Raw genomic sequence first — 21,841 nt, 5'->3', positions numbered from 1 at the left:
GATGTGAGCAACGGTTGTATCAATAGCAACCATGGTGTAACGCCCCGATTTTCGTTCGGGATTAAAAATCATTTAATAATTCATTTTCTAGAAATTAAATAAAAGTTAAAGCAATTTAATCAAGTGAAATTCTGGAGGAAAATAAAATTTTCCTTTAAAAATCATGGCCGGAAATATTTTGTAATATTCTCTGTGCCCTAATGAACTCTCTGAAATTTCTAGTGAATGTTTAGAGCTCAATATCTAATTTTAATGATGCAAAGTTGTCACAGCCTGAATTTCCGTTTCAGGATTTATAAATTATTTAATAAATTATTAATCGAATTTATATTAACTGTTCATTAATTTACAAGTGAAGTTAAATGTGGGAAATAAAATTTCCTTAATTTAAAGCATGGATGGATTTAATTTGTATTAAATTCTCCATGATTAATTATACTCTCTGAAATTTTCTCGGAATTTTCGGAGCTCAATTCCTAATGTTAATAATACAAAGAACAATTTAGCAATTATTTAAATAATAAATTAATCAGCAAATGATCTGGATATTATTATATTAAATACTTTGAGTGTCTAAGTATGTTCAAGATTTTTCTTGGAATTGTTTGAGCATTGAAAGTATTTTTAACAATTGAAAGATCATCTCATTGGTTAATTTATTTGGAAAAGTAATAAAAATCCTCCTCCTCAGCTTGGGCCGAATCCAGCCCATTGCCTCCCCTTCTCTCTCCCTTCCTCTCAGCCCGCATAGAAGTCTGTTTTTTGTCCCTGTCGCTACAGTGCTCCTTCTTCTACCTCCAGACAGAGCCCAAGCTCTCCAGCCCGTGCACAGTGCCGCCGCCTCCTCCCACCAATCCGGCCACATCGTTGCTCCTTTCTCCAAATTAGTTGTGGGAATGGAATCCTCTCAATCTCCTCTTCCTTTTCCCCAAGAAATCCCCAAAAGTTTATATGGAAATCCTTTCCAATTTCGCGGTTCAACCTTTCCTTTTTCCGGCGAAGATCTAAACTTTCCCGAGTTTTTCCCGTCGTTGTGGGCTCGATCCCGGCCTTCCATGGCTATAAATAGGACCCCCTAGTCCTCCTCTTTCGTTTGCCCCCTCTCCCGTGATCTCCCGTGCCTCGTAGCGCCGCCGCCACGTGCTCCACCCCGCCATCGTCGCCGGCCGAGCTCCATCCGCGTCGCGCCGCCGCCTCCGTCGTCGCCGCCGGTCGCCGTCACCACCGTTAGGTGCGCGGGAGGGTGGAGAAGCCCGGCCGCCTGACCCCGCTGTCGCCGGTCACCGGAGCCCCGTCGCCGCCGTCGACCGAAGCCGCGCCGCCGCTAGACCTCGTCGCCGGCCGTCGTCGTTCGTCGTTTGGTTCGAGCGTGAGTACCGTTGGGTTCGTCTCGTCGTCCTCTACGTGTTCATGTCCTCCAAAGTCGCAGCCGACCATCCAATCTCCGGCGAGGTCGCCATCTTGGTCCGGCCATTGATGAGGTCATCATGACGTCATCATCGTTTTTCTTTTTCCTGTTTTTCTAATAGATTAAATCTTCGGAAATTCATAACTAAATCATCGTAACTCGGTTTTGAGTGGTTCAAGTTGCTAAATTCATCTAAAATCATGATCTATATGTTAAAAATATCCACATGTACTGTTTATGCTTGTTTTTTACTGTTTATTTGGTTTTATTAGTCTTTTTCTTCGTTTTGTGTGTTAGCTTGTCGTTTCCGTCGTTGCGAAGGTTCGTGAGTGCGTCAGGAGTGTTCAGAAGATTAATTGAAGACCGATTATTGCAAGGCAAGTCACACAGATCCCAAACAACCCTTTGAGCATGTTGATCCCGTTTAAAGCTATTGTTTCTATTCAACTATTGCATTTATTTTCGAATGTCATTGGGTGGAATTAACCTATTGTTTGTTATAGCCCTTTTGTTCTTGATTACTTTATTCCTTGATACCTTGGGTTATTATAACTTGACTAGTTGGGCTTTATATATTGGTTCAGTTAGATATTAGTTATGATTGCTTAGCCATGCTTAGAAACATTAGCACACTATTAGGATAACTTATGACTCACTATTATTTAATGATGGCTTAATGATAGTTCACGATGGTCAATCGTGATTGGTTAATTAATTACTTGCCAACTAAAACTTGATAATGGTGGGTTGTGAGCACATGGTTTTGAGAGTCGTGCTCATGGCAATTAAGGACCGGTTCGCGAGCTACTGTTGTGAAACATTAACCGTGCCAACCACAAGCCAGCGTGGGCAACGGCTTTACCTTTTGTATTACATGGTTCATTGCGGAGCACCAGACTGAGAAGTGGCGGAGATAAGCCCACGGGGGTCGCTGGGGAGTCCATGCCTTGTTTTATAAGGGGGTGATTATGATCCAGGAATGGTGCACTGTGGTGAGTTGTGTTGTGCAGAGGGTATTGTCACAGCCTCTATTCGGGTACTTTCCAGTATCGCGACGCATGGTAGACATGATGTTGAGGCTGTGTCTTGTGGGTACAGTGGTACAGCTCTGGCCAGAGTAAAACTATTCGAATAGCCGTGCCCACGGTTATGGGCGGGTTGAGCAATGTTTTTCGTGACTAGTCTCACACCTCTCACAATAATTATGGATGTTATACCTGGTAATAATTTGCTTAGCTCCTGGTTTGGAGTTAGATCTGTACAGCCGTGTACGGTTGTTCAGGATGGTTGGGCCTGTGCAGCATGGGTGTGTTGTTCAGTATTGATTAAAATTTCTGATTAATTACTCCACTGTTTTACTTCTCTTAAATGTTTTGCTAAATGCTGCTTTTGCAAATGAGCCTATATTATGCCATCATTTGGTATCCTTGTGCACTTGCATATTTGCTGTGTGGCTTGTTCAGTATGTCATATGCTCATTCTTGTAATAATCAATCAACCTCAGTTGAAGAAAAAGGATCCAGAAGGAGAAGACGTTTGGCTTATACCCCAGTTGAGCTGCCTGTGGGAGTGGAGCTGAAGCCATCGCTAGACCGTTAATTCCGCTGCTGTTTTTCTTTTCTTTTATAAGTATGTAACGTTATTATTATGATGAATTTATATATTAAATTGTCAGTTTGTGTACCTCGGCTGATTCCTGGACGAGGATTTTATGCACAAATTAGTTCGGAAATTATTAGTGAATTTCCGGGCGTGACAAAAGTTCATATCATCAATTAAATAAATTGAATAACAAAGTAAAACCTCCCTCTTGTTCCTTGGCTGTTTTCGGCCCTAGCCTTCTCCCATCCAGCGGCCCGCGCGCCCCTTTTCTCTCTCTTCGGCTGGCCTTCCCTTTTCTCTCCCGGCCCAGCTGGCCTCGGCTCCCCTTTCACCCCAAGTCTTCTTTTCCTCCCCCAACCGGCCTCCTTTATCCCTCCTTCGCCGACAGGTGGACCCGGCGGCCCCACCTGTCAGCTCCATCCCCTACCTTGGACCGGCGCCCTTGTGCTGCTGACCAGTGGGGCCCGCTTGCCTGCGGCGCCCCTCTCCCTTGCTGACGTCAGCAGTCCCTTTTCCTTTGCAAAATTAATTATTATTTGCGCAATAATTCAGTTTAATTCTAGAAATTCATTTAAATGGCTCAAAACTTCTAAAATTTATATCTAATTCATACGAACTACTAATTGAGCCATTCAACTTGCAAAATTCATTTAAAATTGAGATATACATGTTTGTTTACTTTTCATGTACTGTTTCCTTGGTTTTTATTAGTGTTTTTCCTTGTTTTGCGTGCCAGCGTGAGAATCCATCGTTTCGGAAGTCCGCGATCGCGACGAAAAGAGTTCAAAAGATCAAAGTGAAGAAGCAAGGCAAGTCACACATTCCCCTTGAGCATATTTAGCCCACTTTATAAATATTTACTATTTGCAAATAAATTGCATCTTTTGCTAATTACATTGGGAATAGGGTTTACCTATCTGCTCATTTGTGCCATGTTTACTTGATATCTGTCCTTTGTCAACCTTGGATGATACTTTATCTATCTCGTGATACTTATGTTGATCTAGCTAGAATTATATATGCTTAGCCATGCTTAATTACCACTAGCTCACATAATGGGATAGTTACATTATTAGACATCTAGTATCTTGACGAGCTGCGTGCTCGAGACATCCGGCCATGATCCATTGGTCGTAATTATCCAACTAAAATGCGAGTGAAAGGTGGGCTGTGGGTGCATGGTTTTGCTAGTCGCGCCCATGGCAGTTAAGGACCGGTTCACGGGAAACCCTGTAAGACATACAGCGCTTGCCACAAGCGGGAATGGGTAACTGCTTGACTTGTAGTATAGCTTTTCCTCTGGCTGATGTACCCAGGCTAGGGTGGGCGTGATGGAGTTGGGTCGACTAGGGTGTTTGGTTGATCGGCTTGCGGATTCACCGTGGCACGAGGGGAGGCTGCCCGCTGCCTGCTGGGGGCGGGAACGAAACCTGTGGTGCGGCATCGATTGGTCATAGGGAATTATATGAAGGGTCTTGTCATAATCACTCGACATGGTGACGTGTCTGTGCAGGCACGGTGACTTGCCGGTGGATTGTGTCTTGTGGGTACAGTTGTGCACCTCTGGCTAGAGTAAAACTATTCAAATAGCTGTGCCCGCGGTTATGGGCGATCGGCCAGATTCACCGTGATTAGTCACATCCTTAATAATTAGTTAATGAACTGGTGTAGTTCAGGTAGGATGGTTGGGCTTGTTCAATGTGGTGTAGCATTGATCAGTGGAGATTTAATATTACCTTAATTACTCAACTATTTTACTGTTTTGCTCAATAAAATGCTTTACAACTGCCTTTATGCAAATAGCTACAAGCCATCCTTATATCCCCTTACACGTCTGCATCATTAGTGTGACTTGCTAAGTATGGTGGTTGTACTTAGCCTTGTTATTGTTCCCACTTTTTAGAGTGTAGCGCTTCTAAGCTGAAGACGATGTTAAAAGAATAAAGCTCATACCCCAGTTGAGTTTTTGCTTGTGGAGTGGAGCTGAAGCGCCGCTAGGATCGTCTTTTCCGCTGTTGCTGCTTTCTTTTCGGTGCGAGGACTAAATGCCTCTTCTGTAAGTATTTACTTTATTTACGTTTGGATCTGTATATTATATTTATCATTTTGTTTACCTGGCTAGTCCTAGATAGAGATTTATTACACAAAATAGTATGAAAATTTGGGCTAAATTTCTAGGTGTGACACATGGTTACATCAAGTAACTCACTATCGATACACACCATTACAATAATAACTAGAGGATACCCCGCACGTTGCTGGGTGCGCATCGTCTGCCATTCTCTGTTTCTACGGCACTGTGCCGTTGATCAATCCCAACCGTTACTTTGAATGGATGATCAGGATGTGCGAACCGACGGGCTAAAGGATCGATGCTTTCCTCTTTTCTTCTTCTGACCTGTCCCGATTGAATAAAAGGAAAGAGCGGCATCACCGCTAAAATGTTTCCATCATTGAGTAAACGGAAACAAAATGGCCAGGTGACACAGGTAAAAGTGAAAAAAATATCGGTTTCAAAAAAAATGAAAAAAAAAGATTTTTTTCTGTTAGCTTGTCGCCTCATGCAACAAAGCTAAATTTTTGATAGGTTAATTTGTCATCAATTGATGTCAAGGTGGAAGTTACAGAACAACAAATTCAACGTAAATTAGGAGTGTTCTTCACTTCTTGAATGGAGTAATCCGTATTCCCTGGAGAGAAATATGCGTAATGCTTTATGAAGATGATAGATTTGTGGGTTATTTTGATCTTATCCGTCCATTTCAAACCAACGGTTGGGACTGGCCAACGGCACAATGCCGTTGAAACAACGAACGGCAGACGATGTGCACCCGTTGTACTGTTATGCATTGAACACTTTGACAATGTTATAATAATAAGCAACTGAAATTTGAATCATAATGGAATACAGTTTAATCTTGTATTCTACTTGGTTGTTTAAGTGAAAGATCATTTCCTATTTACGTGGAACCAAGCTCAGTTGAACACAGAGACAACAAATAGAATGGTAGCATGTAGCAAGAAATAAAATTGGTAGACAATATACGGCATGGTGATCACTCAACGATGCTATATATGTAGTTGCTTATTCCAAACTATAGTCTTTGTGAAGTAGAAACTTCCTAAAGTTCAGGTGAAGATGTCTATAACCTACTGACAAAAAAAAAGTATCCTTATTTATTTTAACCGGTCCGTGAAAATAGTAATGCACCAACCCTTTAATTCTCTTTATAAGATACCTGCAACCTTCACAAACAATAGAAAGTTAAGAAATTGAAACTGCTACTTTATCCTTCCTTCCTTTTTCTCAGATTCTACAACTAAACAACAAATGAAATTAGTAAGATTAGTAAGAAAAAGAAAAGGAAAAAGAAAGCCATGCGCAAGCAAGCAAGAGAGATGACCAAAGTGGATTGTGCACGTTGCTCCGTCGAAGCATCAACCTAAGAAGTGGAGGGGGTATATACTGAGATGCATCAACTGAATGCAATAAGTTAACATCCTCTGTCATAATGATACTATCATTATAGACACTGACATGTGTATCAATAGAAAGGTGAGACCTACATACCAGTGACTGTAATGATAGTGACATTATGGTAGAAGATCTTCACCCGATATATGCACAGCAGAACTGCCGAGCGCTGATGGTGAACAACAAATGTTACATTCGGTCTATAAATGGGTATATTGATGAATGAGGAACAGCATTCCCACTTTCCCAGTGAATGGAACAGCGCATAAAGGAACCAAGGCTGACTGTTCATCTGATTCGCATGTTACAGGAGATAAAATAGCTTTAGTGGAAGATTAAGAGCTTAATTGCTACATGCGTTGCTGTTGGTATTCCAACTTTATGTTTCAAAACTCAGAGATGGCAAGGTGGGCCTCTTTGATTAGTCGTTGCCTTAGCTGAGATGGTAAAACGTTTAATGTTGATTGCTACGTGTTGATTGATAGCTACCCAAATGTTTATTATGTACAATCCGATGGCTTGAACGAATCGAGGTGATGTGGCTTACTGTCAAAACATGAAATTAGTTTTAATTTCACTTGGAAAAAAGTATACTTTGACTCCCTTACTATGACCCGAATATAATTCACGACCTTCAACCACAAAACTAGGTATATCGACTTCTCCAGCTATCAAAATCGTGCAAACTATATCCCTAGGTGGTTTTAAAAGCGGTTTTGGCTGACATGGCATCCACGTGGCGGTGTTGACCCGGTCATCGTCCCGCGTGTCGTCGACGTGTCGCTTATGTGGCATTAGAGTAAAAAAAATTGTGGGACCGACGTGTCATTCACACAAAAAAAAAAAATAGTAGAACCCACCCACATGTGGACCCCACATTTCATCCTTACCTCCCCCTTCTCTCTCTCACATTTTTTCCTCTCTCACCTTCCATCAGCCGGCGGAAGCACGAAGCATGAGCTCCTCCCCGAAGCCGTAGTCAGGGGAGGGAGGAGGAAGAAGGCGGTGGCGCGTGGACGGTCGGCGAGCTACTTAGCTTATCTGAAAGACTGAAACCATATCCAGAACAGTGAAAGCATATGCAAGCATGCATATGCATCGATCGATCGAGATATACGTATGCCTAAATTAAAGCACGGCTAGCTCCTCCCCCGGCAGGCGAATGGCCAGCGAGCTCCACCCCACGCGCGCGGACGGCCGGCGAGCTCCACCCCAGGCGCGCAGACGGCCGGCGAGCTCCTCCCCCGGCGCGCGGACGGCAAGCGAGCTCCACACCCGCGCGCCGACGCTGGCGAGCTCCTCCCCGGCGCGCGGACGACAGGCGAGCTCCTCCCCCGCGCGCGGACGCCGGCGAGCTCGCGGGACGGCCAGCGGGCTCCTCCCCCGTGCGTGGACGGCCGGCGAGCTCTTCACCCGGCAGGAGGACGGCCGGCGAGCTCCTCCCCCGCGCACGGACGCCCGCGAGCTCCTCACCCGGCAAGCGGACGGCCGGCGGGCTCCTCCCCCGCGCTCGGATGGCCGGCGAGCTCCTCCCCCTGCGCACGGATGGCCGGCGAGCTCGCGGGACGGCCGGCGGGCTCCTCCCCCGAGCGTGGACAGCCGGCGAGCTCCTCCCCCGTGCGTCGTCGCTGTCGTGTCGCCCCGCTTTACTGTTGGAAGGTGAGAGGAGTGGAAAAGATGAAAGAGAGAGGGGGGAGAGGTGAGGATGACATGTGGGCCCACATGTCCGTGGGTCCCACTATTTTCTTTTTTGTGTGAATGACATGTCGGTCCCACAATTTTTTTTTATTACAAGTGCCAGATAAGCGACACGTCGATGACACACGGGACGAAGACTAGGTCAACAATGCCACGTGAGCGCTACGTCAGCCAAAACCGCTTTCAAAACCACCTTGCATCGGTTTTAATAGTTGGAGGAGTCAATATACCCGGTTTTATGGTTGGAGGTCATGAATCATACTCGGACCATAGTTGAGGGAGTCAAAGTATATTTTTTCCATTTCACTTAGTGGGATGACTTGTATAGCTATACAGCCTATACTATATTAGCCATAAATACGTTAAAGTATAGGACTTTCTATTAAAAAAAAACCTAACCAATTATGCTACGCTTAGCTCATGGATGAATTTTAATTCAAGTTTCACTCGATTTGAAATTAAAATGAGTACGTAACTAGATTTTAGATATTTAAATTTGAATTATTTAAATATTTGCAAACGGCTATTATGATGCTATTTTTCTTCTTTCTTCTAATTATTTTTCTTTCTTTACAAAACTTTCAGGTCTTGTTTTCAAAGGTTTTTATTTATTCATTGGCTTTAACTGAATATATCCGGTGTTTGCAATTCTGATACTACCTTCCATGCCTGACACTGGAGGCACATCGATTTTCGTGGAATCTGATAGAAAATCGATAGATTCTAAACAAATTTTGTTGGGAAAAATTGAATTCAAATTCCCATTTCGGTTAGTCTTGTGTTGAAAACTGATCAACTTTATCAAAAATTTCAAATGGAAACTTTGAAATTCCGATCGGCAATTGGAAGTGCAAGCAAAGTAAAAACACCAATTGGTTTGTAAGGAAAACAGGTCGATTTTGTCGAGAAATCAACGAGAAATTTCAATTTTATTTTGTTTCCTAAAAACGTAGAAAATACTAGAACAAAAATGCTAAAATTTTGAAAAAAATCTAAAAATTTTGGCATTCCCTTTCTTATAAATTTGATAACTTCACATTGACATATACACATATTCATAAAAGACAATAATTTAGATCACATATGACATATCATGCACAATTCAATATATATCTTGGCATCACTCATTAACCATTGGCCAAATGGAATGCCTACCATATAAATTATAGTCTAATATTACAAGTTTATAGTCCAATACACAAGGTCTAAAGTTAATACTGGGGTTTTATTCTAGCTTCTAGCATACGAACACCTCCATAGTTTTTTTAACATTTTTTGGAGAATGTTTACATCAGCGAAATTCATTTTTTTTAAAAAAGTTACATACCAACAGGTTCTAATAATACCATACTATTTATAGGATTTCTTTTATTTTTTCGTTTTTATCTATTCAAATTTAAATTTTCATAGAACCATCAAAATTTTAGAGGAGAGCTACTGTCGAGCAACGTCGAAACATCGTTTTTTTTTTCAAAATCCAATCGATTTCGTGGACTCTGAATATGGGCATGTTTAGTTACCACACAAAAACTTTTCACGCTATCACATCGAATGTTTGTACACATGTATGGAGTATTAAATATAGACAAAAAAACCAATTACACAGATTGCGTGTAAATTACGAGACAAATCTTTTAAGCCTAATTGTGCCATGATTTGATAATATGATGCTACTTGATAATGTGATGCTACAGTAAACATTTACTAATGACGGATTAATTAGGTTTAATAAATTCGTCTCGTAGTTTCTAGACGGAATCTGCAAGGCCAAATTTTTTTTCCCAACTAAACAAGCCTATGGCTGTGTTTATATCCAGGGGTGAAAAATTTTGGCATGTTACATTGGATATACGGACACAAATTTGATGTATTAAACATAGAATAATAAAAAAAACTAATTAAAAAATCCGACAGTAAACCGCGAGACGAATTTATTAAGCCTCATTAATCCGCCATGGCAAATGTTTAATGTTGCACCACATTGTTAAATCATAGAGCAATTAGGCTTAAAAGATTTGTCTCATAAATTAGTCGCAATATGTGTAATTAGTTTTTTTTCGCCTATATTTAATAAGTGCTCAAGCGTTCAATGTGACATGGCGTAAAATTTTGGGTATCTAAACACCCCCTATGTCCCCTGGTATCTTACATGTGGGGCCAACCCACCTTGTCAGGCCGTCTCTCCCCTTCCTTCCCGTTTCCTCTCCCTCGCGTGAATCGTGTAAAAAGAGAGGAGAAGAAAAAAGAGTACTACTCCAGTATAGTAACAGCGTAAATCCCGTTCCCTTGGCCCTTGGGCCTCGCCGCCTCGACTCCCGTCTCCTCGCCCGGCCGGCGGCCGCCCGTCGCCTGCGCCGATCTACAACCCGCGAGCAGCGGTCCCACTGCTTCCGCCGCCGGTGGCGGTGAGGTACCTACGCACATCCCCTTTCCCATCCATCTCTGCCTTAACCCTAATCTTCTCTTCTAGATCTGGAAGCGTTTCTCTTTAATTTGCCTTCACCCTAGTACTAACAGCAGTTACACTTTTGGGGGGAGGTTCGATCGACTGAACCCCCTATGTCCTGATGTCCCACGCCACGTTAGATCCGCCCCTAGCACGCTATGAGAATAAAATAGTTCTGTTTGATTTATGCTTCGTCTCCCATGTTACTCTGCGCGGATAATAGATTTACCAGTTCTCTTCGTGCTAGAATGTGTAGTATTTTTTTTTTTTGCGGGGAAGAATGTGTAGTAATTCGCTATGGTTTCAAATTTCAGGTGCATCATTGCTTCCAGCTTATATCATCTAGTTCTCCCGTTTGTACCTTGAGGGGACAACAATGTCAGTCTCAACTGCTGCGGTTCCAACCGCAAATACAAATGGGAACCACGCGTTGAGTATGGACTCACATTCCAGCCAAGATGTTAGGCGGCGGACGGTAGTTGTTGCAAGGAAGAAAGCCTCACCTGAGCTCCTTGCTGATGGTGGATTCAATGGTACCTCATCAGTTGATAAGATCACTGACAAGAAGGATCTTAGTCATACTATCCGTGGAGAGTCAGTTCTTGGCAAATCAAAGTATCCATTGGAGGCAAGAAAAGATGCAATTGCCTCTGCAGCTGCTGCTGACCGTCAAAAGAAGAGTGGTGCTAAGCAAGAAAAGGCCAAGTGGGAAATCGCTCTAAGTGTGTTGATGAAACTTTGCCTTCTCATTTCGGCTGTCGCTTGGATGGGGCAGCTGTTCTGGAGATGGCAAAATGGTGATTTATCATTTACAACACTGGATATGGAGAGCAGGCTGTCCAAAGTGGAAGGGTTCAAGAAGACAACCAAGATGCTTCAGGTACAGCTGGATATTTTAGACAAGAAGCTAGGAAATGAGATTGACAAAACAAGGAGGGACATCACGAAGCAATTCGAAGACAAGGGTAATAAGCTGGAGATTAAGATGAAGGCACTAGAAGGCAAGACTGACAAATTAGATAAATCACTTGCTGAGCTTAGGGACATGGGTTTTGTTTCTAAAAAAGAATTTGATGAGATTGTGGAACAGTTGAAGAAAAAGAAGGGTTTGGATGGTACTGTTGGCGACATAAGCTTGGATGATATTAGGTTATTTGCCAAGGAGATAGTTGAGATGGAGATAGAGAGGCATGCAGCAGATGGCCTTGGAATGGTGGATTATGCATTAGCATCTGGTGGGGGTAAAGTGGTTAAGCATTCGGAAGCTTTCAGGAAAGCTAAGAGCTTTATGCCTAGTCGTAATAGTTTGCTTGAACAAGCTAAGAAAATGCTGGAGCCAAGTTTTGGCCAGCCTGGAGAGTGCTTTGCACTACAAGGAAGTAGTGGTTATGTGGAGATCAAGCTGAGGACAGGAATAATTCCTGAAGCAGTAAGTCTAGAGCATGTGGACAAGGTAAGGTTATTGCGTCATATTGTCTTAATTCAATTTAACATCACTCTGTCCTACCTTGCATTGCATAATTCATCTTATTTTGTGCGCTCTCTACTCTCATTCTGCTTATAATGCTGGTGCATCAATTGAAAACTTCCAGAATTTTTTTTTTAATTTGTGCATCAAATAACATTACATTTGTAGAAATACCACCTCAAAACAGGTTATTTGTAACATACCCCTGCTAAGATAGTATATCTTATATATGGCACTGAAGCAGAACCCAAATATGTAATATCTTTTGCTGGGTGATCTTAGAGTTATGCCACAACTTGTCAAAGGAACACAATTATTTCTGTAAAATGTTTAAAACCAAAAAGATCACCACTCTGTGATAACTATTTATTGCTGGAATGGAAATTTTCCTATGTTTTGGAGGCAAAATCAAATTGGTGGAACAATCCTGACTGAAATACAGGCAAATTACCAAATCATTGGATCAGTATTTCTCCTTATGTGTTGAGAAGTAGTTTAATTGTATTATGTCAAGGTCCTTGAGGTTAACTCCTGCATGCTAAGATATGACACATCGACTCTGCTAGTCTGCATCCTACCTTCAATGGATGAAAAAAAATGCAATGATATCTCAATTATTGTCCAGTTGCATCAATGTATTGCGTAAAGCATCAGTATTTGATTCCGCTAGTAAAATTGTGAGTCCTCTTCATTAGTAATGATTTTCAAGCCATGGGACAGAAATCCTTTTTGTCTTCTTTTGGTAGACATAACTGGTTATTCCCTTCTGTTTGTTAATCCAGAACATTATATTCTTGAACAATCTGTGTTTGTTAGCTCCGTAATCTTATATTCTTATGTCCTTTATTTTCTTGAGTCTGACTTCTGCTCCTTTTTCCTATGCTAACTTATGAAGACTTCTGTCCTATGCTAACTTATGACTTGTCTGGGTGCAGAGTGTAGCTTATGATCGATCTAGTGCTCCGAAGGATTTCCAGGTCAGTGGATGGTATGAAGGACCAGAGGATGATTCAGACAAGGAATCACGTGTGGTGACAAATCTAGGAGAGTTTTCTTATGACCTTGAGAAGAACAATGCACAGACCTTCCAACTGGAGAGAACCGCAGATTCACGAGTCATCAACATGGTTCGGCTTGACTTCTGCTCAAACCATGGAAATTCAGAACTGACATGCATCTATCGCTTCAGGGTGCATGGTAGAGAACCTGGCTCTCCTTAAGCTGCTGCAGTGAAAGCCTGATCTGAGAGCTGCATGCCTGAGTTTGACAACATCCTCAGGCTTCAATATACCCAGTAAGACAATGATTCTAGTCCACTGGATTGACTGTTAGAAGATAGAAGTGTGGTGCGGCTCCATCTGACTCAGGTTGATTTTACTCTGTATCATAATGCCATGAAAATATGCTGACTCGCAGTTCTGCTAGCTAGATGTCACACTTGTTTGTATCTGCTCACTCTGATAGTCTGATTGCTCTTTGGTATGGTTGTATTGTAATTGGTAGCTATCCTGTTATTTACAACTTTAGTTTATTGGGGTGTATTCATTCGGTGACTCGTGGGCATGGAGGTAATTTATGTTTTCCAACACGTTGTCTGACGTTAACCAAAGCTTTCGGCACGGTGTTTAGCTGTATTAGAGAGAACAGGTATCAAGAACAACAAATTGCACTAAGTTAACGTGTTTGCATGATTTTTTATTTAATTTAACAAGTACTCTGGTATAAATATTTAAAGTTTTAATATACTCTCCGTTCCAAAATGTAGTTGTACTGGCCCAAAATATAGCTATACCGAATAGGAAATATCCTAGTACTATGAATCTCAAGGCGCTAGGCACTATACGTTTGGACGGAGGAGAAACGTAGGAGGGAGTATAATCTCAAGGCGCTAGGCGCTATTTGGACGGAGGAGAAACGTAGGAGGGAGTATAATCTCAAGGCGCTAGGCGCTATAAGTTTGGACGGAGGAGAAACGTAGGAGGGAGTATAAGATTTGGTTAAACTTTTAGAACTTTGTGGAGGGAGTATAAGATTTGGTTAAACTTTTAGAACTTTGTCTGCCTTTAATATTTCAAATGTTTAGTTCGAAATATGTATGGTATGCCCAGATTTACCTTCAAAACGACTTGTTAGATTATATATTTTGCTTTAATATAAAATTGAGAGCTGAAGTTTCCTAGTTTGTCTGAATTTTACCTAAATATCAAATATTTATAGACGGAGAGAGCAGTAAGAGATGATAATTCTACATAATTGGCTAATCAAATTTTTGTATGAATATGTATATTCTTTGGAACGCATTGCGGCATGTCAGCATGTATATGTATTTCTATTGTCATATAATCTGTATGCTGTCTTGGGGAGTTTATGTGTAACAGTGCACTGAAAATACTCCCTCCGTTTTTTTACTAATGACGCCGTTGACTTTTTCTCACATGTTTGATCATTCATCTTATTTAAAAAATTTACGTAATTATAATTTATTTTGTTATGAGTTGTTTTATCACTCATAATACTTTAAGTGTGATTTATATCTTATATATTTGCATAAAATTTTTGAATAAAACGAATGGTCAAACATGTGAGAAAAAGTTAATGGTGTCATCTATTAAAAAACGGATGTAGTAAATGATTTCTCAGTTGATACAAGCTGCCAATGGCTGAAGCTAAGAAAAACATAGACGGAAGCAAAAAAAAAACTGTACAAAGTTTGACAGGTTACTTGTCACCTCTTAATCTACAGGAATTGGAACGTCAAGACCTCCTATGATCTTTCTGAGTAGGGGTGAAAACGTGTCACGCCCCGAACTAGTCCCGACCGGAACTAGTCCGTGACGCTCCAAATTAACCTGTTAATCGATACCAGTCCCAGGAAACAGTGCTGGTATCACAGGAAGACAGAATATCACAACAACAGAGGTCTCTTTATTATAGAGTAGGAGTACAGTCATGTTGGGCTGCGGACAGACCCCGAGCTCACAACTGCATTATAAAAGGGAAGCGGAAGCCAAGACTTGGACCAAACATCACAGGCGCGACTTGGGAACTAGGCCGAAACCCTTAAAACTCATCGTAGCCGGCTTGCTCCTGGAAGAACTCCTTGTCAGCGGGATCCGCTTCATCTTCTTCAGCAACTGGGGGGGATTATTTATATAGAGCAAGGGTGAGTACAGGAGTACTCAGCAAGCCATGGGAAATAAGTGTTTAATGCAGGCTTCAAAGAAAGGCTGTTGTTTTTGTGATTGATTTTATTTAAACTCTTTTCTGAAACAACTAAGGGAGTGCTTCTCAAACGACACGGATGAGACAGTGCGTCTCGTCCGGTCGGAGTATGTGCAATGTATCAGTCTTTTGAATCAATCAAGGTTGGCACCCGGCCGAGTCGATGACGACGGCGATGACGGCGGGGCGGTTTGGAGCGGAGCGACGACACGGGCGGCAGGCGCGGGCAGGCGCTGACGGCGGCGGCGACCAGGCGGTCGGCCACCACGGCGCGCGCGCGCGGGGGAAGCAACGGGCGGCGCGGCGAGAAGCGGCAGCGAGGGCGGAGGGCGCTCGGCTCAGCGCGGCTCACGCGCACGTGTGAGCAGCGCACGGGCAGAGCGGGGGAGGGAGAGAGAGAGAGAGAGATAGAGGGGGAGATAGAGGGGGAGATGGGCCGAGAGGGATTTGGCCCATCGAACCCGAGGGAGGCGAAATAGACTTTTGCGGAGGGATTTGATTTGGGAAGGATTTGGATTCGGGATTGAACTCGACGATAGATCGGGGATTTGAGATCTGAGATGGCACGGACACTAGACAACAAGCAAAGAAACGGATTTCGCAAATAGGGTTTTTAAGAGATAGTTTTCCCGCTAGGCGCCACGACGGAACGGGCGCTACAGACCAACCCCCCTAACAAGAATCTCGACCCCGAGATTCAGCACCTAAGGGAGTAGCTCCGGGAACTTGGCGCGGAGAAGATCTTCTCGTTCCCAGGTTGCCTCATCTTCAGAATGATTGCTCCATTGGACCTTGTAGAACTTGATGGTCTTCCTTCGGGTCTGACGTTCTGCCTCTTCAAGAACCTTGATCGGTCTTTCCTTGTAGGTCAGATTCTTTTCCAGCTCGATATTACCCAGGGGGACTTGTTCTTCTGGAACACAGAGACACTTCTTCAACTGAGACACGTGGAACACGTTGTGCACATCTGCGAGACCTTCAGGTAGCTCAAGCTGATAAACCACTTCACCACGTTTGGCGGTTATGAGGTAGGGGCCAATATAGTGGGGTGCTAACTTGCCGAACATCCCAAACCTCCTCATACCACGGAGAGGTGATACCCGCAGGTACACATGATCTCCTTTTTCGAACTCAAGGTCACGCCTCCGATTGTCAGCGTAATTCTTCTGACGGTTCTGCGCTGTCTTTAAACGTTCTCGGATCAGCTTAACTTGTTCATCTGCTGCCTTGAGCATGTCAGGACCGAATACCAGTGCTTCGCCCACCTCATTCCAGCACAAGGGAGTACGGCACTTTCTTCCGAACATTGCCTCATTCGGCGGTATCCGAATGCTGGCCTGATAACTGTTGTTGTATGAGAACTCAGCATACGGCAAACAACGATCCCAAGTGCCTTCGAAATCCAGGGCACACGCACGTAGCATGTCTTCTAGGATTTGGTTTACCCTTTCTGTCTGACCATCGGTCTGCGGATGGTAAGCTGTACTAAAATTTAGATCGGTTCCGAGAGCTTCATGCAACTGCTTCCAGAACCTTGAGGTGAACTGAGTGCCTCGGTCTGACACAATCTTCTTGGGACAGCCAAATCTACATACGACATGGGTCATGTAGAGTTCTGCTAGTTTCTTTCCATCAAAGGTGGTTTTCACTGGCACGAAATGAGCTGATTTCGTGAGTCGATCCACGATTACCCAGATGGAGTCGTACCCGCTAGGGGTTCTTGGCAAACCGGTGATGAAATCCATTCCGATCTCTTCCCATTTCCACTCGGGAATCGGTAGGGGTTGCAGCAGACCAGCTGGCCTCTGATGCTCTGCCTTGACTCTTTGTGAAATGTCACACAGGGCTACGTATTCTGCGACATCTCGCTTCATTCCAGCCCACCAGAAGTATGCCTTGATATCCTGTTACATCTTCGTACTTCCTGGATGAATGGAGTAGGCGGACTCATGAGCTTCCTTTAGAATGAGATCTCTTAACTCCTTCTTGGCCGGTACACAGATGCGTGGACCCCACCAAACTGTGCCTTGATCGTCTATGGAGAAATCGGTGTCCTTCTTCTCCTGTATTCTTTTTATTAATTCTTTTATCCCTTCATCATCTTTCTGAGCCTCCCGGATTTGCGATTCTAGGGTAGGCTGCACTGTCAAGCTAGCAGGGACACCTGACTGTACCACGGTCAGCCTTAATTTCTCCAATTCTCTGCACAGGCGATCTTGGTCTAGCCATATTTGAGCTTCATTGCAATAGGTCTTGTGACTTAGCGCATCAGCGACCACATTAGCTTTACCGGGATGGTAATGAATTCCAAGATCGTAATCCTTGATTAGTTCCAACCATCTTCTCTGCCTCATATTTAACTCAGTCTGTGTGAAGATATACTTAAGACTTTTGTGATCGGTGTATACTTCACATCTGTTCCCGATTAAATAGTGCCTCTAGATCTTAAGAGCATGAACCACGGCTGCCAACTCGAGATCATGGGCGGGATAGTTGACTTCATGAGGCCTGAGCTGCCTGGATGCATAGGCCACAACCTTTCGTTCTTGCATTAGGGCACATCCTAAGCCTTATCTTGATGCATCACAGAAGATCTCGAAATCTTTTCGGATATCTGGCAAGGTGAGAACTGGGGCAGTGGTCAACCTTTTCTTCATTTCTTGAAAGCTGTCTTCACAGGCTGTAGACCATTGAAATTTCTTTTCCTTCTTTAACAGCTCGGTCATAGGTCTGGCTAGCTTAGAGAATCCTTCAATGAATCTTCGATAATATCCAGCTAAGCCAAGGAAGCTGCGGATCTCTGACACATTCTTGGGCGGGTTCCAAGCAAGTACAACCTCAACCTTGCTGGGATCTACTTCGACACCGTTGGAGGAGATGACGTGTCCAAGAAATGCTACTTGGTCTAACCAGAATTCGCATTTCGAGAATTTAGCGAATAGTTGATGATCCCTGAGCTTTTCCATTATCAGCCTCAGGTGTTCAGCATGTTCTTCCTCATTCTTGGAGTATATCAGGATATCATCGATGAACACCACGACAAACTGGTCCAGGTATTCCATGAAGATTTTGTTCATTAAGTTCATGAAGAATGCCGGAGCATTGGTGAGTTCGAAGGACATCACTGTGAATTCATATAGACCATAACGCGTTGAGAAAGCGGTCTTCGGGATATCTTCAGATCTGATTTTCAATTGGTGGTAACCTGATCTCAAGTCAATTTTAGAGAAAACTCTTGCTCCTTTAAGTTGATCGAACAGATCGTCGATCCGTGGCAATGGGTACTTGTTCTTTATAGTTACTTCATTTAGGGCTCTATAGTCGATTACCATTCTCTCAGAGCCATCCTTTTTCTTAACCAGAAGCACTGGGGCTCCCCAAGGGGATGAGCTAGGTCGCACATAACCTTTACTCTCCAATTCTTCGATTTGTCTTTTAACTTCTGCTAACTCATTAGCTGCCATTCGGTAGGGTCTTTTTGCAATTGGTGCGGTGCCTGGTGCCAGTTCTATGGCGAACTCAATCTCTCGGTCTGGTGGCATACTCGTTAATTCTTCTGGAAATACGTCGGGATATTTACAGACTATGGGCACCGACTCCAAGGTGGTGACTTGTAAACAGGTTAGGATAGACCGACTTGCGGTAGAGGTGTTAGAGGTAAAGCGGACTTGCTTTCCTCCAGGTCCTTGCAAGGTGATGGACTTTTCGGCACAATCTATCTGTCCTTTGTGCTTAGCCAACCAATCCATCCCTAGGATGATATCCAAGCTTTGCGAGTCTAGGACTATCGGTTTGGCTAGAAAGTCAACTTCCTCAATTCTAAGGTTAACTTCCGGGCATATTTGAGTTGCCCTTATATTCCTCCAAGGGGAATGTACTATCATTGGTACACGTAAATTTTGGGTTTTCCAACCATTTCTTTTCACAAAAGCTTGTGATATGAAAGAATGGGAAGCTCCTGAATCAAATAGAACTATTGCGGGTACGGAGTTGACAGAGAACATACCCATCACGACGTCTGGAGTGTCCTGAGCGGTCTCAGCTTGAATGTGGTTCACCCGGCCTCGACCAAAGTTGTTGGAAGCACGAGAACCTTGTCCACTTGCCTGAGAGCTAGGACGAGATTGAGCTGCCGCTGGAGTAGGAGTTCTGGCAGTGCTGCCATTAGCATGCCCTGAGTTGGTGTTGGTAGGATTCTGAGGGCACTGTCTGGCATAGTGACCCATCTGGTTGCACCGGAAACACTGAACTGCTGACGGTCCTAGCGGTGACTTGAAAGAGGTAACACTGTTTGGCGCAGTATTGCCACTAGGGGCACGCTGCTATGGCTGAGGTGCCGGACGGTTCATCTGAGGACGAGGGGCGTAGCCTGGCTGGCGGTTAGCCTGAGTGACCGATTGGTGATATTGCATGGGTTGACCATAGCGAGGGCGAGGTGCGCCTCGGGAAGAATTTCCCTGATGGTTAGACTTGCGTTTCTTGTATTCTTCGGTAGCCTTTTTTCTGGCATCCTCAAGTAGAAGTGCCTTGTTGATCATATGTTGAAAAGTGGGGAAGTCAGGAGCAAGCAACTGGAGTCTCATTCCAACTGCGATCCCTTTCAAGAACTTCCTGATCTTCTTCTTGTCTGTGTCCACTTCCTCAGGGGCGTACCGAGCTAACTTGTTGAACTGACTTAGGTACTCATTGACACTGTTGTTGCCTTGCTTAAGCCTATTAAATTCCTCTTTCTTCATATCAATGGTGCTTTCAGGCACATGAGCTGCACGGAAAGCCGTAGCAAACTCATCCCAAGCAATGTTAGTGGGTTCAGGGTGTGCATTGCAGTAATTCTCCCACCAATCTGCAGCAGGTCCTCTTAGCTGGTGAGAGGTGTAGAGCGTCTTCTCAACAGGAGTACACTGCACTAAGTTGAGTTTTCTATCAACATCTTTCAGCCAATCATCAGCCTCAACGGGCTCGACAGTCTGAGAGAACTTTGGCGGACGAGACCTCAGAAAGTCTGTCAGCTTGGATCTATTGTTGCCCATGTGAGGGTGGCCATTTCCATGCGCATTATGCTGAAAGCCGGCTATGGCTGCGGCTAATCCTTGTAAGATTTGTGTCTGAACTGCCATTAAGTGCTGCATGTTGTTTTCCACATGAGGTGGGGAAGGGATGCGTTCTTCTCCAGAATTGTGACTGGCAGTGCGGTGAGAGCGGTGAGACTGTTCCATCTCTGCATTACGGGAAGCTGTGTGATGCGAGTGGTTGCTGCGGTGGGGTTGCTCAACTTCTGCATTGCGGGAAGCAGTATGGTGCGAACGGTTGCTGTGGTGAGACTGCTCATTAGCTGACTCATGATTTGCTTCTGGCCCAACTCTACCTTCCTCAAAACCGAAGCGGGCTGGTGCATGAGCAGCACGGCGGGGGCGGCTAGCCATCTAAACTCCCAGAAGAGGGCGAGGTAAGAATCAGATAAGCACTTAGGAGGGCAAGGAGCAAAGTAAATAACAACTCAGATAGCACACACTAGGCATAAACTGGATTCTTCAAATCATAAAAACACCTAATACAACGGGTGTGGACAAGTCACAGAGCTACGCGAGCTTGACTGTACACACACCACCTAGGAGAACCAGACTACCAAACAATACCCACAACAAACACACGCACGCACTACCTCGCCACGACTCCAAAAGAGTTGGCGGCGGAACAAAAGGGCCTAACACACGGGCGGCTGCTGAAGACTGCCTCCTCTACTCCTCGTATGCCTGGCTGCCTCCTGTAGTCGGCTCCTCAGTCGAAGAAACGTCGATCGGCTGACGCGAAGGGACCGGCGGAACCTGTCGAGGGCCGGCAGCAGCACGGGCCGCTGGCGGTGGGGGAGCTGGGTAGTCGAAGCGGAACACGGTGGAAGAACCAACAACACGCTTCCGCGCAGTGCGGATAAAGCGTGGGCCACGGCGAGAGGAAGCAATTGGGGTGTGTCCGGGGGTGTAGGAGGGGCTAACTAGGTGTGGGTAGGGGGAGTACACTGGTGAGTACGGCGCACGCGAGCTGGGGGAGCGCGGGTCACTGGGAGTGCGAGCAGAGCCGCGGGAGCTGTGGGAGGACAGGTGGTTGGCGTGGCAGAGGCGGCCTGAGTCCCAAGAGACAGTGTCAACTGAGGTGACACCCTCCTCGGCCAGACGGGCCTCCAGAGCGGCGTAGCGGCGGGCAAGGGAGCGGTAAGCCTCAAGGAGTAAGTCGTGCTGAGTGGCCTGAGCCTCCGAAAGCTCAACCATGCGAGTCAGCACTGGCTGAGACTCGCTGTACGGACAAGGGTACCTGGCGTCTGCGTGGCCAGAAGGAAGGCGTGGAAGCTGCCGGAAGGCAGAGCCCCCGAGACGGTGGCTGTAGTCGTGGGCCAAGCGACGAAGCGCAGTCCAGGAGAGGTCCTGGTACGCGATCTGGAGGGTGGGCCTGGCCACAGTGAAGTGGTGTGGGCGAAGGCCAGCTCCGTGTATACCTCCACGAGGGTAAAGGTACACAGAGAGCTCA

General features: G+C 44.6%; 1 protein-coding gene and 1 long non-coding RNA gene across 2 annotated transcripts; both read left to right on the top strand.

The window, feature by feature from the left end:
• Positions 1–824: 824 nt before the first annotated feature.
• Positions 825–3,076, top strand: LOC136356544 (uncharacterized). Its single transcript, XR_010741404.1, has 3 exons — positions 825–1,481; positions 1,706–1,785; positions 2,913–3,076. It is a non-coding gene; the product is annotated as an uncharacterized lncRNA (long non-coding RNA).
• Positions 3,077–10,435: 7,359 nt separating this feature from the next.
• On the top strand, positions 10,436–13,642 carry LOC4338258 (SUN domain-containing protein 1). Its single transcript, XM_015784954.2, has 3 exons — positions 10,436–10,593; positions 10,944–12,082; positions 13,033–13,642. The coding sequence occupies exons 2-3, from the start codon at positions 11,006–11,008 to the stop codon at positions 13,315–13,317; spliced, it is 1,362 nt and encodes a 453-aa protein (XP_015640440.1). The 5' UTR covers positions 10,436–10,593; positions 10,944–11,005; the 3' UTR covers positions 13,318–13,642.
• Positions 13,643–21,841: the final 8,199 nt, after the last annotated feature.

Source organism: Oryza sativa, chromosome 5 (assembly GCF_034140825.1).
Source record: "Oryza sativa Japonica Group chromosome 5, ASM3414082v1".
NCBI lineage: Eukaryota > Viridiplantae > Streptophyta > Magnoliopsida > Poales > Poaceae > Oryza > Oryza sativa.
Note: the sequence above shows the minus strand (reverse complement) of the source record. Positions and strands in the feature narration are given on the sequence as shown.